This window comes from Schistocerca serialis, chromosome 1 (genome assembly GCF_023864345.2).
Source record: "Schistocerca serialis cubense isolate TAMUIC-IGC-003099 chromosome 1, iqSchSeri2.2, whole genome shotgun sequence".
NCBI classification, from domain to species: domain Eukaryota; kingdom Metazoa; phylum Arthropoda; class Insecta; order Orthoptera; family Acrididae; genus Schistocerca; species Schistocerca serialis.
Genome location: NC_064638.1, coordinates 131,510,125 through 131,526,240, shown reverse-complemented (window position 1 = coordinate 131,526,240; position 16,116 = coordinate 131,510,125). Strand labels below are relative to the sequence as shown.

At 42.9% G+C, this 16,116-nt stretch overlaps 1 protein-coding gene across 1 annotated transcript in view; it reads right to left on the bottom strand.

Moving 5' to 3' along the window:
* The window catches only part of LOC126464208 (proteasome subunit alpha type-2), a 32,976-nt gene that overhangs the window by 13,242 nt on the left and 3,618 nt on the right, over nt 1–16,116 (bottom strand). The window contains exon 3 of the mRNA XM_050096216.1: nt 3,606–3,719. Coding sequence (XP_049952173.1) covers nt 3,606–3,719 — 114 coding nt within the window. The remainder of the gene's footprint in view (nt 1–3,605; nt 3,720–16,116) is intronic.

Here is a 16,116-nt window from a genome sequence, read left to right as displayed (position 1 = left end):
GATTTTGCAGTCTGCTGCAATAGTTAGCCTTTCAGGAAATTCAAATAGAATGTTTTTAAATCATCAAAGCAAACAATGGTGACTTCACAACATCATGATCCTCTACATTTAATGAACAGTTTACTTAGTTTTCAGAAAACATTCAGTGGTCACAGCTTAGCTACATCTTATGTTACTTCACATCCTCATTTCTGTTGCTTATCAAGTGGCACAAATATATTTTTACTGTTACGGTGATTATTTTGTGAACTTTCAAACTGAGGTCAGGATTTGGTGCAATTATTTCAAGTTATTGCTATGGGCACATCTGCTCACTGCTCCCTTGTTGGCAAACTTATGACGAGCAGATGATGTGCCCTCCCCACTCCCCAAATCTTCATCACACCTCTGTACAACCTGAGCACACTAGTCTATTATCTGTGTATGATTACTGACCATGACACATATATGCTGCACTCTATCCGAATTTCCATCAACCTAAGACTTAACTACCCACCTCTGCAGCCGAGGTCGCTTACGCAAGTCTGTGTGGTGGTACTCAACTTGGAGGTAAACCGGTTCGAATCTGGGAGATAGATGAAATTTTCACTGCCAGTATTTGGCCATAAAGAGGAGGAGATGCAGTGGCATGATGTTTATTATCACTAGTTTTGTGCCAATGTCTTGGATTGAAAGACAACCCTCTCTACAGTGTCTCATGAAGCAAGGATATTTGAAACTTGATGGTGATCCATCCGTCGGATGGAAATGTTAAGTTCAACGGCCCCCTTAGTGCCTTTTGTGAAGGGTAGGGCATCTGCAGGCACCACGTGTCACCCTCTCCCTTCCCTTCATCCATGACAACACAAACGCAACATTACTACACTGTAGATGCACTCATCATAGTCATCTGCAAGTCACAGATACCCACTGGATGATACACAAGACGCTTCATAATGGGTACATGAACGCAACAGCAAACGACATCCTCTAGGATCTTTCCTTGGGTAGCAGTGCAAGATTCCTGCACCTGTTCCCCATCACTGATTCCCTGAGTATGGGCTATTTACTTAGTGCCTTATGTTGTTGGCCACTTAACATCACAATTAAAAGTTCGGATGTATGTGATTCATTATGTTCTTTCATGGTTAAATCTTGATACAGCTACTTCAAAGCCAATTAACTATCAGTGCTTCTAGGAAATAAAATACCTGATATGTAATGAAAAGACACTTTATTTTGCTATTACTACCTGGCAAAAAAATATCAAAAAATTATTATACAGTGGCAAATACAACTATAAATATGTATCAATAGCCATTGTCATCTCCTTTAAATTATCTTTGACAATAAATTGGTAGCACCATGTTTACACAATTAGGACGGAACAATTGTTCTGAGGTTTACAGGGAATTAGGAGTCAGGACTACACTGTTAGTCACCCCAAACAGAGAACATACTTTGCTCAAGCTTCACACTTTGTGATATGGACTGTGATACGCTCACACAACAGTGTTCATCTTCAGCAATGATAGCACAGAAAATGCCATAAATTCAGCTAAGTAGAAAATGCACGCACCTTCCATATTTACTTACTTGTGTAAGCTGACTTCCAAATTTTTCTTTGATAACAATGAATGAACCAGATAGGTCCGATTCAAAATTCTAGATTCGTGCAGTCTATTCTTCATGTCAAGTTTGTATGATTTTTCAGAGAGAGTATCAAGCCTTGGATGTATTGTGATACATAAATCGTCAAATATGAGTGCTTGTGCTTTATACATTCTTAACAGAACTATCCTCATAAACCCATAATTCAAGAAGTGTGGTCTCTCAGACTGCGTGAAAATTTTTGAATTCACTCTCCAAGACCAGTTGTGGTGGAATACTTCTAAACTCCCCCACCTACCTTAAATTGCCAACCCTACGATGTTTTGTTGTCGGTTACATTACTGCCTTCTGTGTTTATTGTTGACATCTACTCCTGATAGGTGTTGGAGTCTTCTAGACCGAACCTTGTCAACCACATACCTGTTTTCTCCAGTACGGTACCATATAGCTTAAAATTTGTTGGTATGAATGTGTCATTTTTAACTTTCTTGAGTTTGATGAAATTGTTAGTCAGTCTACAGAGGAATGTTTCAGTGATATAGATCAACAAATAAATGGAAAAGTCAAGGATCTTACATTAGCCAGTGATCACAGTTCTGCTACCAAACACGAGTGTCATTCAGCGGAAGAACTTTAGGGAAGTTGTGATGGGGCTCTGTCCATTTCTTCAATGAGTCTGTTAAAATCGAATGTGTTCTGAGTAGTTCCCAGCAATCAACATGAATTTGACAGACTTTCTTTTTGCACCTATCGGGTGGAATTTTTATGTGCAAATTTAAACCCTGGAATTTAATTTATTTGGAAATTTATTTGCTACAGAGATTGTATAATTTTTCAGAATGTAAAATTCAGTACTCTCACAGTCTATTTGTGTGTACTATTTAAAAGAACCACATGAAATAATGTGCTTTTGTGTGATAAATAGTAAAATGCTGCCAGCTTTGTTTAGTGCAATAAAATAAACTAGAAGCATTTAAACAACACTTAAATGATTGTAAAAATAAATGTTATATAGCATAAATTAAAAATTTCAAACCATTTTTGGCCTTAATCTCTGTTTAAACATAGAGGTCTCAGAGACCCCACCTTGTGGTGTACATTACAGAAAAGTCACCTCGTGAGTTAAGGGTTAATAAAGGTTGGGGGAGGAGAGTGGGGGCGGGGGAGGAGAGTGGGGGCGGGGGAGGAGAGTGGGGGCGGGGGAGGAGAGTGGGGGCGGGGGAGGGAGCAATTCATTCAAAATTTCAGTGTGTATCTATGTGAATGGATGTATATTTTTGAGAATTTTCAGGAGTTCTGCATGTTGTACATAACATATTTTGCAGTAAACTGGTGTCTGTGATCTACAGTTAATGCAGCATTTACTTCACCATATTGTGTTACATTTACTAATCTCTTCTAACAAGAGTGTATATTGTCAGTATCACAAATTAACTCCATTTTTGAATTTTTTCATGACTGCAACCCTAAAAATGTGTCGAGGAATTGGTAAATTTTATCCCAAGTTGTAATATACTGAGAAGAATAGGGAAGGTTAAAAAGACCTGCCTTGCTAACAGAGTTTCGACATATGAGGAGTGTGTGTGTGTGTGTGTGTGTGTGTGTGTGTGTGTGTGTGTGTGTGTGTGTGTGCACTAGCCAGCAATTCTGTCCCGTATTTTATACTTTTCTTAAATACAATTTCCCAAGCCTAAATTTTGATTCCTACAGCATTTACGTACATCATGCAGGGTCAATGGAATAATTGTCTTCTTTCACTTTCACTATTAAAAACTAACATTAATATTCAACATTCAGGATCACAAAACACACCCAACTTCTGAGAATTTTTCATAGAGACACACTGAGAACAAACGGGATACCTCCAACCTATAAATTGCTAGCACACTTGAAAATTTACATATACCAGTTACCTTAAGAGGACTAAAACTGGAATAAAACTAAGTAGTCACGACGACACAATATGAGTAACACCAGTTACAATACATAGTGAATCAACAAAAAATTACACTTACCACTGTACACCATACCAATGTGCTTTGTTATGAGTTCAACCTTATTGACACTATGTTCCTCATAGAGAATTGACTTGTGTTTGTTCTCAGTAGCAAGAACAACTCCATTTGATGCTGTAATAAGGAAAATAAGTTACAGTTAATGATCACAAATATACAGCTAAAAAGAAGACATACTCAATGTCGACAATGATACAACAGCAAAATCTATTTACAATTCACTTGAGTCAGCAACTCCTTAAAGAGTAGTAGTTTTATGGGAAGTGTTGAAGATGCACTGTATTCCTACAACCAATAATAATTTTGCCATGAACTGTGCCCCAAGCAGCTAGGTGTAGCTGTTACTGTAGATGGCTGGCATGCTATGGGTCACTAGTTTAAACCCAACCACCGGTAATTGTTTGTTCTCGTTATCTTTGTATAGATATCAGTACTCTCCGTACAGGAGTTCAGTTCTGTTCCAGCTGTACGTTGGTGTTCAAAATACATGTGCTTTCATTACCAAGTGTTGTATTTTATTAACAACATTGCTTTTGGATGAGTACTTGATTGTGGGTATGATGCGACACTGGTGGAGATGCAGGGTACTTCAAAACATCTACATCTCAGTAGTTCCAATTGTGCTGTTGTTGTGGTCTTCCGACTGATATCTTGCTCGATGCAACTCTCCATACTAGTCTATCCTATGCAAGTCTCTTTATCTCTGCGTAACTATTGCAACCTACACCCCATGAAGCTGCCTACTGTATTCAAGCCTTTCTCTTCCTCTAGAACTCCTACCCCCCCTACCTCCAAACTTCCTTCCATTACCAATTTGATGCCTAAGGACGTGTCCCACAAACTCATCCTTCTTTCAGCTGAGTTGTGCCACTAGTTTCTTTTTTCCCCCCAACTCGATTCTGCACCTCCACATTTCTTATTCAATCTACTCAGCTAATCTTTACTGTTATTCTATAGCACCACATTTCAAATGCTTCTTTCTTCTTGTCTCAATTTTCTGTTGTCCATATTTCACTTCCACACAAGTGTACATTCTCAATACATATATATTCAGTAAAAACTTCCTGGCACTTAAATCTACATTAATCTTAACAAATTCCTATTTTCAGAAAGCATTTTCTTGCTTTAGTCAGTCCGCATTTTATATCCTCTGTATTTGGATCATCATCTCTAATTATGCTGCCCAAATAGCAATACTCATCTGCTACTTCCAGTGTCTCAGTTCCTGATCTAGTTTTTCCTCAGTATAGCATGATTTGCTTTGACTAATTCCATTACCTCTTTTTTACTTTCACAGGTTTTTTTTCTTTTTATCTCCTTTTCACAATGCTATCCACTTAGTCAACTGCTCTTCCCAGTCCTTAGCTGTCTGACCATCACAATGTCATCAGCAAACCTCAAAGTTTTTATTTCTCCTCTCAGAACTTTTAATTCCCTTTCCAATTTTCTAGTTGGTTTCTTTCACACCTTGCTCAAGTACACAATGAAAAACAACAGGGATACGCTACAACCCTGTCTCACTCCCTTCTCAACTAAGACTTCCGTTACACGTCATTTGCCTCTTATAATTGCAGTATGGCTTCTGTACAAGTTGTAAATAGCCTTTCCACCCTGTATTTTATCTCTGCTGCCTTCAATGTTTTGAAGTGTAGTCCAGTCAATGTAATCAAAAACTTTCTCAAACTTCACCAATTCTGTAAACGTAGGTTTGCCTTTCTTCAACCTACCTTCTATAATACGTGACAGGGACAGTATTGTTTTGTTATGCTTCGCTTTAGGGTGCAAAAAACAACTGGGGTTACACGCACCCAAGTCAAAACTATAGAAAACGAACACAGAGAGGAGTTAAACGACTATATGTCAGTCCCAATGGACAGAATAGCAGACAGTTAAAAACAGGCACATGGAAAATAGGCTAAAAAACACCATGCACAAACAGAGGTCCAAACTTAAAAATTAAATGACCTTCACCATATTGCTTCAGTGGATAAAAAGTAAAATGCAGTCGACAGCCCTTGCGTCACTCACTAAAACGGCTGATAAATCAGACGGCAAACCTGAGCTGCAACGTAAATAGTTTAATTAAAAAAGGACATTCCAGCAGGAACTGGCCGACTGTTAAAATTTGGGCACAATGTGTACAAAGTGGTGGGGCAGCACCACTTAGCAAATGATAATGCCTAAAAAGGCAGTGCCCAATATGCAGCCAAGTTAAAATAATCTCCCGCAGCTGGAGGGCCGAGAGGAGGTTGTCCAAGGCGCTGGGAGAGGCTTAATAAGCCAAAGCTCATTTCCGTGAAGGGAGGACCATTGGTGATGCCAAAGGGACACCACCACCTGACAGATGGCAATGCAGAGATCATCGGATGGAATAAAAGTACTTGTGAGCTGAGATACAAGGACTGCAGCCTTGGCAGCAGCATCAGCAGCCTTGTTTACTGGCAGACTGACATGACCAGGGGCCCACCTGGCTCCACCAAGAGCGAGCAAGTGACAGTTTTCCTGGACCTGCTGCACTAAGAGATGAGCAGTGTACACTGCACGCAGACTTTGGAGGGCACTGAGTGAGTCTGAGCAGAAGACACAATTGGAAAGGCTGTGTAGTCGTATGTACTCCGTGGCCTTATACAAAGCAAAGAGCTCGGCAGTAAATACTGATGAGTGTCTCAGAAGCCGATATCAACAGACACAGGTGCCAATGACTAAGGCACATCCGACCCCACATTCAGTCTGAAAGCCATCAGTGTATACAAAGGTACTATCGTGAAGTTCCATGTGAAGGTCATGAAACTGGAGGCAATAGACCAAGGCTTGAGTAGTGTCCTTAGGGAGTAAATGAAGGCCAAGGTTAACACGGGCCACTTCATGAAGCCAAGGTGGTGAAGAGTTCACACCCACCGGCAAAGTTGCAGTTAGTGTGAAGTTAAGCTGCCAAAACAAGTGGCAAAAGCAGACTCCAGGACGTAACAGAGAAGATGGATGTGCCACATACTGGGGATCAAAGGAATCATCGAAGAAAGACGCCACGCTTGGCAGACAAACGGCATGCATACCTGCTAAGGAGAAAGTCACAGCGGTAGGACAGTGGTAGTCCAGTAGCTTCAGCATACAGATTCTCAGCCGGGCTGGTGTAAAAGGTGCCTGTGGCCAAACGGAAGCCATGATGGTGGATAGTGTTGAGATGGTGTAAGAGAGATGGGCGTGCAGACACATAAACAAAGCGCCCATAGTCAAATTTCGAACAGACAAGGGACCAGTACAAACAGAGGAGGGTGGTTCAATTGGCACCCCAGGAAGTACCATTGAGGACACTTAGGAGATTGAGGCACCATGTACAGCGGGCTGCCAGGTAAGACACATGGGAACACCAAGCGAGTTTCCTATCAAGCATGAGCCCCAGAAATTTCTTAGTTTCAACCAATGGAAGGGCAACAGGCCCAAGATGTAGAGATGGTGGGAGAAACCATGTGCGCCGCCAGAAATTCGTACAGACGATTTTGTCAGTGGAAAAGCGAAAGCCATTGTCATTGATCCAGGAGTAAAGGTGATCAAGACAGTGCTTAAGACACCGCCTGATGATGCAGGCCCATGGAGAACTGCAATAGATGGCAAAATCGTCAACAAAAAAAGAGCCAGAGATGCCCAGTGGGAGACAGGCCATTATAATGGCAATAACAAAGAGAATGACTTCCAGGACCGAACCCTGAGGCACACCATTTTCCTGGACAAAGGAATCCAACAAGGCATAACCCACACGCACCTCGAAAACTCGAGTCTTGTAAAAATGTCCGAAGAACACAGGACAGGTGCCCACCGAAGTGCCACATGTAAAGAGTACAGAGATTACCAGTTATCCAGCAGGTGTTGTAGGCCTTCTCCAAATCAAAAAACACAGCCACAGTCTGGGATTTCCACAGAAAACCATTTATGACACGGGTGGACAAAGTAACAAGATTGTCAACTGCAGAAAGCCACGTTCGAAATCCACACTGTGCATTCGTTAGAAAATGGCGAGACTCGAGCCACCACACCAGCCGGGCATGAATCATACGTTCCATCACCTTGCAAATGCAACTGGTGAGAGAGATGGGGCAGTACCTAGAAGGAAGGTTTTTGTCCTTATCGGGCTTAGGTATGGGTATGACGGTGGCTTCACTCCAGTGTCCAGGAAATGTGCCCTCTGCTGCCCACACACGGTTCTATGTGTTTAGCAGAAAGTGTTTGCCCGCAAGAGAAAGCTGCTACAACACCCAAATGTGGATGACGTGTCAGGTCTTGGGGCGGAGGATTGGGATGAACTGAGAGCATAATCTAGCTCCCTCATAGTAAAGTCAGCATTGTAGCACTCATGGTTTGGAGAAGAGAAGGGTATCGCCCGAGCTTCCTCCACTCAATTCCGATGGAGGAAGGAAGGGTGATAGTGGGAAGAGATCGAAACTTCCACAAAATGGCGCCCCAAGGTGTTGGAGATAGCAATAGGATGCACAATGACATCGTCAGCGACTGTCAGGCCAGAAATTTGGGAATGGATCTTGGTTCCAGAGAGCCGTCGGAGGTTGGCCCACGTGACAGAGGATGATGTGGAACTGTGAAAAGAACTAGTAAATGAAATCCAGATAGCTCTTTTGCTATTCCGAAGAACACGACGACACTTTGCACGCATCTGTTTACAATGAATGCAGTTTGCCAGCATAGGGTGGCGGTTAAAAATGTGGAGAGCACGCCTATGTGCGCGAACTGCGTCGCAGCATGCCTCAGTCCACCAAGGGACTGGGACACGACATGGTAGAGAGGAAGTGCAGGGGATAACATTTGTGAGGTATTTGACCTGGTCATCACAACTGTGGAAATCATCTTCTTCGAAGGTTGCCAGGGAGGAGTAAAGATGCCAGTCAGCCTTAGGAAGCTGCCATTTAGGTGTGCATGCAGATGGGGTAGGAGTCAGCAAACAGATAGCACACAGGAAACTGTTGCTCAAGTAGGTGTCAGGAAAAACGGACCATTCAAGACGATGGGGAAGCTGGGCAGTGCGGGATAGGTCCGAAAGGGAATAGGTGTGCGAGGAGTCAGAAAGGAAAGTGGGTGCTCCAGTGTTAAGGCAGAAGAGGTTAAGTTAGTTAAGAAGGTCGACTAAGAGGGCACCTCTCGGACAGGTCCTGGGAGAACCCAAAAGGGGATGATGCACATTAAAGTCACCGAGTAGCAAAAATGGGGTAGGTAGCTGCCCAATAAGTTGAAGGAAGTCTGCCCTGGTGACAGCGAATGATGGAGGGACATATATGGTACCGAGAGAAAAAGTCAGGTGGGGAAGGAAGCGAACTGCAACAGCTTGAAGATTGGTAGCCAGGGAGATGGGTTGATTATGAATTTCATCCCGTATGAGCAGCATGACGCCCCCATGAGAGGGAATGCCGATTTCAGGGGGAAGGTCAAAACAAATCGGTAAGAAATGTGAAAGCTTGAAGCAGTCGTGACGGCGCAATTTCGTTTCCTGAAGGCAGAATACAACGGGACACTGTGCCGCTAAAAGCAGCCGTAAATCATCTTTGTGGGACCGAAAGCGGTGGACGTTCCTTTGGAGGAGAGTCATGATGAGGAAGAGACATAGGGGTTTCACCTCAGAGGCTGCCGAGTAACAGCTGGGGAAAAGGCACTACTACAGGGCACATAAGCAGGAGGATCCTACTCCATGGGGTCCACAGAAGCATCAGCTTGCTTGTGCAGGCGCTCCATGGAGGCTGGCCGGGTTAAGGTATCACGTGCAGACACCATCAAAGAGGATCTTCGAGGTGGTGAAGGACAAGACCGTTTGTCTTTGGTGGATTTCTTCGAGCCTTTCTGGTTAGATGAAGACTCAGGTGTTGTTTGGCTGGAGGGGCAGAGGAAGTCTTCACAAGAGTGCTCCTTCTGTCCATTCTGGCTTAAAGGTTATGTAGCCGGTGGTTTCACCCCTTGCACTGAGAGTTTGACGGCTTGCTGCACAGCTGGGCGGGGGGCTGGCGATGCTACCTTGACACTGGGTGATTTTACAAACTCAGAGCTGAATTGGACGTCACATGTCTCCGTGGCCATGTCGTTCATGGAGCGAGGGGTAACAAGAACAAAACTATAGGTACCAGACGGGAGAACGCAGGGTTTGCAACTAGCCATTAACTTGTGAGGGACTGGATAAGGCACCTTTTCCTTTACCTTGATCTCTTGAACAGCCCGCTCATCAAGATACACTGGACACACCTGAGAGGAGGTGGCATGGCTGCCATTGCAGTTGATACAGCGGGGAGGAGGTGGTGGACAATCGCACTCATGTGCATCCCTACGACAGGTGTCACATTTGGTGGGGTGTCGACAAGACACATTTGGTGGGGTGTCGACAAGACATTCTCGTGTGGCTGAAACAATGACACTGTTAGCAGTGCATCGGGTTCAAAATGTATTGCCAGACAGTGATAATATCATAGCCTGCTTTGACCTTGGATGGAAGCACAACTCTACCAAAGGTGAGAAAGAGAGTGCAGGTGGGCACTAAGGAGGAATCTACATTTTTCATTACATGATGGACAGCAATGATACCCAGATCAGAGAGGTAAGATTGTATTTCGGCCTCTGTTAGATCGTCAAGCCGCCTGGTGAAAATTACACCACGGGAAGAATTCAAAGTTCTATGGGCATCGATACAAACAGGGTAATCGTGGATAAGCGAAGCAGGAAGAAGTTATCGTGCTTGAGAATCAAAAGTGGTCTCCGAAAGCAAAGTGCACTCCGTAAACGAGAGCAGGATTTCACAGGACCAGCAATTGCATCTACACTTTTCTGAATAATAAACGGATTTACCCTAGCGAAGAACTGACCGTCTTCAGTACGTGAGACCAAGAGAAACAGTGGTGCAGCAGGAAGGGTCTTGGAATCATTACCCCCATTATGTTTACGTTTTGTAGACGCCGAGTGGGAAGATAATTGACTCCTCGCGAGGAAAGCCCCCCATGATTGCCAGCGTCTCCGATGTCGTCCTCTTTCCAACTGGGGGCCCCCTTCCCAAGGAGACACACCCGCCTTAGGTGATTGCTCATACCTCAGGTCACACTTCCTGAACACCCGACGGAGAGACCAATCGGCAATTTGGGAAGGTTACAGCTCAGGCATTCACCCCTCCCTGCATCTGGCCTGTACCAGGGGGTACGTGTGAACCCTACCTGTCGACCCAGGGCTCAGAATTACACTTTACCCAGTCACTTGTTACATGTCAGACGCGTGGGGGGGAGGAAAAAAGGGGGGAGAGGGAGGGAGAGAGAGGGAGGGAGAGAGAAGATCCTCAAACACCAAAGCAGAGGAACGAGGGGAGAAGGGAAACAGAGAAAGGAAAAGGGAACGAAAAACAAAGGGGAGACTGTTCACATGTCAGTGACAGAATGCAGAATATTACCAATAATACCCCAGACATGTTCCCCAAGGGAGGGGAAAAAGAACAGCCAGAGGACAGAAATGCAGCATGGAAGGGAAAAAATGCTGCAAACGCTGGAGACACGTGGTAGCCAAGCACAAACCCACCAAAGAGTGGTGAGCCCCCCCAGTGGGAGGAAAAGTACTGCTTATGTGTTCCTAGATTTTCACAAAAAACAGCCTCCACCACATTTTCTGTTCTTCTGTAAATAATTTGTGTCAGTATTTTGCAACAATGATGTATGAAACTGAGGATTTGACAGCAATCACATCAGTCAGCACCTGCTTTCTTTCAGACTGGTGTTATTACAGTTTTCTTTAAGTCCAAGGGTAATTCGCTTGTCTCCTGTCTAGTAAACCAGGTGGAATAATTTTATCATGGCTGGCTTCCCTGAAGATTTCAATAATTCAGAGGGAATGTCGTCTGTACGAGTGGTCTCTTTCCAACTAGGTCTGCAGTAGAATCAAAATATTATGAAGAAGAGGAAAGATGATGGAGTGTGATAACATTAGAAGTTTTAACCTACATGGGGGTGCTGCCAATAGCCTGTACAGTTAGTTAACCTTCAAATTAAGGCCAACTGTGATTGTTAAATGGTAGTGTAAACGAAGACTGAAACCCATTACAAAAACAAGTTTGTGTATTACTACTGTATAACATATTACGATCAGTAACACTTCATCTTCAGGTACACTCAGATTTGTGTCTTTATGGGTGGTATTACTATAAGTTTCACAGGAGACACAAAGTACTGAACAACTACTGAATTGTTGAGCCATCAACAGTAACACTTTTTGCTTTCATTTTGTAATGCTAGTGCATCTTATCAAAATGCCTTGCCTTGTCACCACCATCCACATACACAAATCCTCATGCTTTATAGTAGTCAGGCCACTAAAAAGAGGTCCCTGATAGTTTATGCATGTGAAGCATAAAACCGGCAAACTTCTGGGACAGATTTGTGACTGAAAGTGGAGGGAAAAAGATCCTATGAACATGTGTCTGGAAATGCACACCACGGTAGATGGCGCTGACGAATGACAGTTCCTCTGACCACATGCTGTGTGTTACAGGATATGTGACTGACACAACAACTGTAAGCAGCAGAATGGTCCGGTATCCATGTCAGGAACAAGCCGGGATGGTGTTTGTGTACGAGCAAGCAGATGAAAACAGTTGAGAGGCAGCACAGCTATACCAAAACAAGTACCTTCACAGACACCAACTACATCACACAACATTTCAGGAGCTTTTTGGGCATTTGTCAAATCAAGAGTTCTTTCAAACAGATGAACATGCAGTGAGGCAGCAGATTGTGTGTACACCATATCTGGAGGACCAGGTTCTACAGGATACTGAAACGAACCCTAGTACAAGCGCCAAACAAGTGGCTCACAAACATGATGTAAGCCAAAGTACGATTACATGTACTCTGCATGGCAACCACTACTTTCTAAATCACCTGCAATGAGTGCCAGGATTGTCAGCAGCGGACTTCCCTCTACAGGAAGGATTTTGTCGATAGTTTTTGTGCCAGAACATCACAATTATGGGATTTCTGTCATCAAACCTCTTTACCAACAAAGTAACCTTTACCAGATATGGCATTATCAATCTGCATAATCATCATCTGTGGGGTACAGACAGTCTTCATGGAATGGTTGAGGCATCTCATCAGCATTGATTTTGCATCAGTGTGTGGGCAGGGACTCTTGCCAGTTACATACTTGAACTGAACATTATTCCACACTGCCTCAACGGAGGAACATACCTGGACTTCCAACGGATTACTTTGCCTGGGCTGCTTGAGAATGTGCCTTTGGCAATATTACAGGTTATGTGGTTTCTGCATGATGGAGCAACACCCCACTTCGGCATTACAGTTCGTCGACACTCGTCGCCTTCTTCGCTGAACATTGGATAGAACGTGGAGGCCCTGTAGCATGGCCTGCTAGATCATCAAACTTAAATCCCATGGATTTTTACCTCTGAGGTGTCTGAGAAGTTCTGTGTATGCTGAACCAGTTCCTAATGTCCTGACCCCTCCAATAGTATGTTCCACAACACATGTGACGCTATTGAGAGAGGGGCCAGAACGTGCAAAAGTGTGACAACCCATGATGTGACATGCGAACTGCATCCCATGGAGGCCACTTTGAACATCTGTTGTGACGTAGATTCGATGCAGCTCTGTGCTGTGTTCTGGGACAATTTGTTGTTGAGGCATGCACACCATCCATTACCAAACAAGAGTTCATAGGACCTGTTTTCCTCCATTTCCTGTCAGGAATCTGTCCCTGCAGTTTGTTAGTTTTATTAATGTTCACCCTGTATATGTATATATTCCATGCTTTTTAATTTGAAATTTTTATTTCTATTTGCAACATACGATTTGACCTGAACCTACACAAGTTCGATTGCATTGAAAGGAATACACTGCAAGACAACTCTCCATTTTTTTGTACAATTTTGTCAGTGTCGTAAATGGTGTTACGTGATTCTGTTTCACGACTTCCAGTAGTTTTACAAGCTGCGACATCGTCACGAAAAAACACAGTGACCCGTATATGTAATAAGTTTCCTTTAATTTACGTCTATGGTCATTAAAGACCGAAACCGGTAATCTGTTAAACAAAAAAAGATTGTGACCATAGACATAAATTAAAGGAAACTTATTCCAGTAGTTTTGCCTCTTTCGTCTCCCTATCAAATGATTCTATCCTCTTTTTCTCTAGTCAGTCCACTATGTCACTCTTTCTGAACAGACAATGTTATAGTAGAGTTCTTTTATCTTTGGAAGCAATGAATGTATAAAACACTATTTCATCATCATCATCATCATCATCATCATCATCATCATCACCACCACCACTTCATCAAGGCAGCATTCAGATTTCTTAAATGTAAACAACATCAAGGCACTTGGAACAAACCCAGTGTTTACTCCAGCATGTAAAAGAATGAGCTCTGCCTTTTCCAACTGAAGCATTCATTTTTTCCTCACACAGTGTCATCAGTCCACATGGTGGGTCTGGAATGACTATCAATTACTCTCACTTCTTCCAACCAAATAATTTCAAGAGGTCTGTACATAATACACTTTCATCAAAAAACAGTACCTCCTGGAAATGATGTCCTCCTGTTCTAGCAAAACTCTTCTTCCAGAAAATTTTTTCGATTATCTTTTTTAGCACCACGAAAAGGGTATTTTTTGCGCTGAAGTAGAACAAACTATCTTACAGTGAGAGAGCAGCTCCTTACAGGTGAGATTTTTCTTGCTCGATTATATACATGAACCAAGCTGCTACAAGCAGCAGTAGAAAGTTACAATTGACTCACTTAAAAAAAAGCATAGAATCATGTGACATGGAAATTGAAGGGGCAGAACTGGTGGAAATCATAAAACAGCATAAATTATACGGGTCGTCAGAAGCGTCCGATCCCGCGCGTCGGCTTTGACCCATGACGTAAGGATGTTGTCGTGTGTGACGTAATGACGGCGCGGAGTTTGGTTTGTGAGTATGGCGTGTTTGTGGATGTCGTCGTGTTGTGGTTTGTTGTGCTCTCTGGTGGTATGTTCAGGGTTTTCGTTTGTGTGGTGTAATGGGCTCAGTTTGCTTTTGCTCATTATCCAGAATTGTTAGAGTCTCGGCTGTGTTTTAGTGGAATTCATTTCAGTGAGTTAATGATTTTGTGTGAAGGTTAATTTAGTGTTGTTCGCTGTACATCGTGTGGTAATTTTACTGAAATTAATCTGTTGTTGTTTATGATCTTTAATGGATATGACGGATAAAATTAACAGTGCGCAGGTCAAGGGAAGTGTTCGATCCCAATGTGTGGCTGTGTATGTTGATATTGGTATCGAGAGATGTTTTTGAGCTATATAGCCCAAGGGAAGTGTTTGATTCTAATTTGTGGGATCGGGAGCTGCTGTTGAGCTATATAGGTCAAGGGAAGTGTCCGATTCCAGATGATACTGTGTTTAGTGGTATTTGGGGAGTTTTGTGATGTCGGTTTTTTTTGTCGTTTTGTGTGGTTTTGTATGGGGGTGGGTGTCTAAATTTGTTTATATTTAGTTTGCCCCCACCCAGAAACCCCCTATTTCCCGCGCTTGTCCCATTAGTGTCATTAGGCTTTTTGTGGACAGCGTGTGTGTGTGTGTGTGTGTGTGTGTGTGTGTGTGTGTGTTTGTTTTTCGATGTATTTTCGTCCACATAATGTGTACGTACCGACTTTATATGCGCCATACTGGAATCGTGGATTATGGTCGTTTCCGCCATATTTGTGACGTCATGGGTCAAAGCAGACGGGCGGGATCGGACGCTTCCGTATTTCCAATCATACAACACTGTTCACAACACTGACAAAATTTCTCGAGAAAATGGAGTCATGCCTGTCACTATACTGTCCTTTCAATGCAACATAACTCTTGTAGCTTCAGATTAAGTCATATTTCATACACAGAAATAAAAGTTTTTAACTAAGGTCACTAAATTTTTAGTGCCTGAAGCTTTGGGCTGTACTACTCCCACAAAATTGAACAATATTATCATGGATGTGCAAAATCTTGGAAGAGGCATGGCAACAAGAAGGTGCACTGAGACAAAGAGCAGAAGAGCTGATAATAAGATTAGGAGATGACAGCAGCAGCAGCGAAGATAATGACACAAAGTAAAATACATGTGGGTGGCAACAATACTACCTAAGAAGACTGTGGAATCCACACTCTTCCATAAGATGCAGCCAAGTGATATGTATTTAAGTACTGAAATACCATCATTTTTCTATATCTCAACATACAATCCCAAATCTTTCTTTTTTTAATTATGAAGGAAGGGCATTTTGAAATTCTGAGGTAATTACCAGTTTTTTCATGCTTCAATAGTAAGGAATTGTAATGGCTCTAAAATTTTTGAGCAAAATATTCGTAGCCAGGCAACCAACATAGTTTAACAAAAAACAGCTGTGTAGCAGAACTGGCAACACAGCTGCAGGTTTTCATGAATGTTCTGTTAGCAGCCCATCTACAAAGGCATGCACCTGAAAACAGCCAACTGCATCTCAGAACCCGTC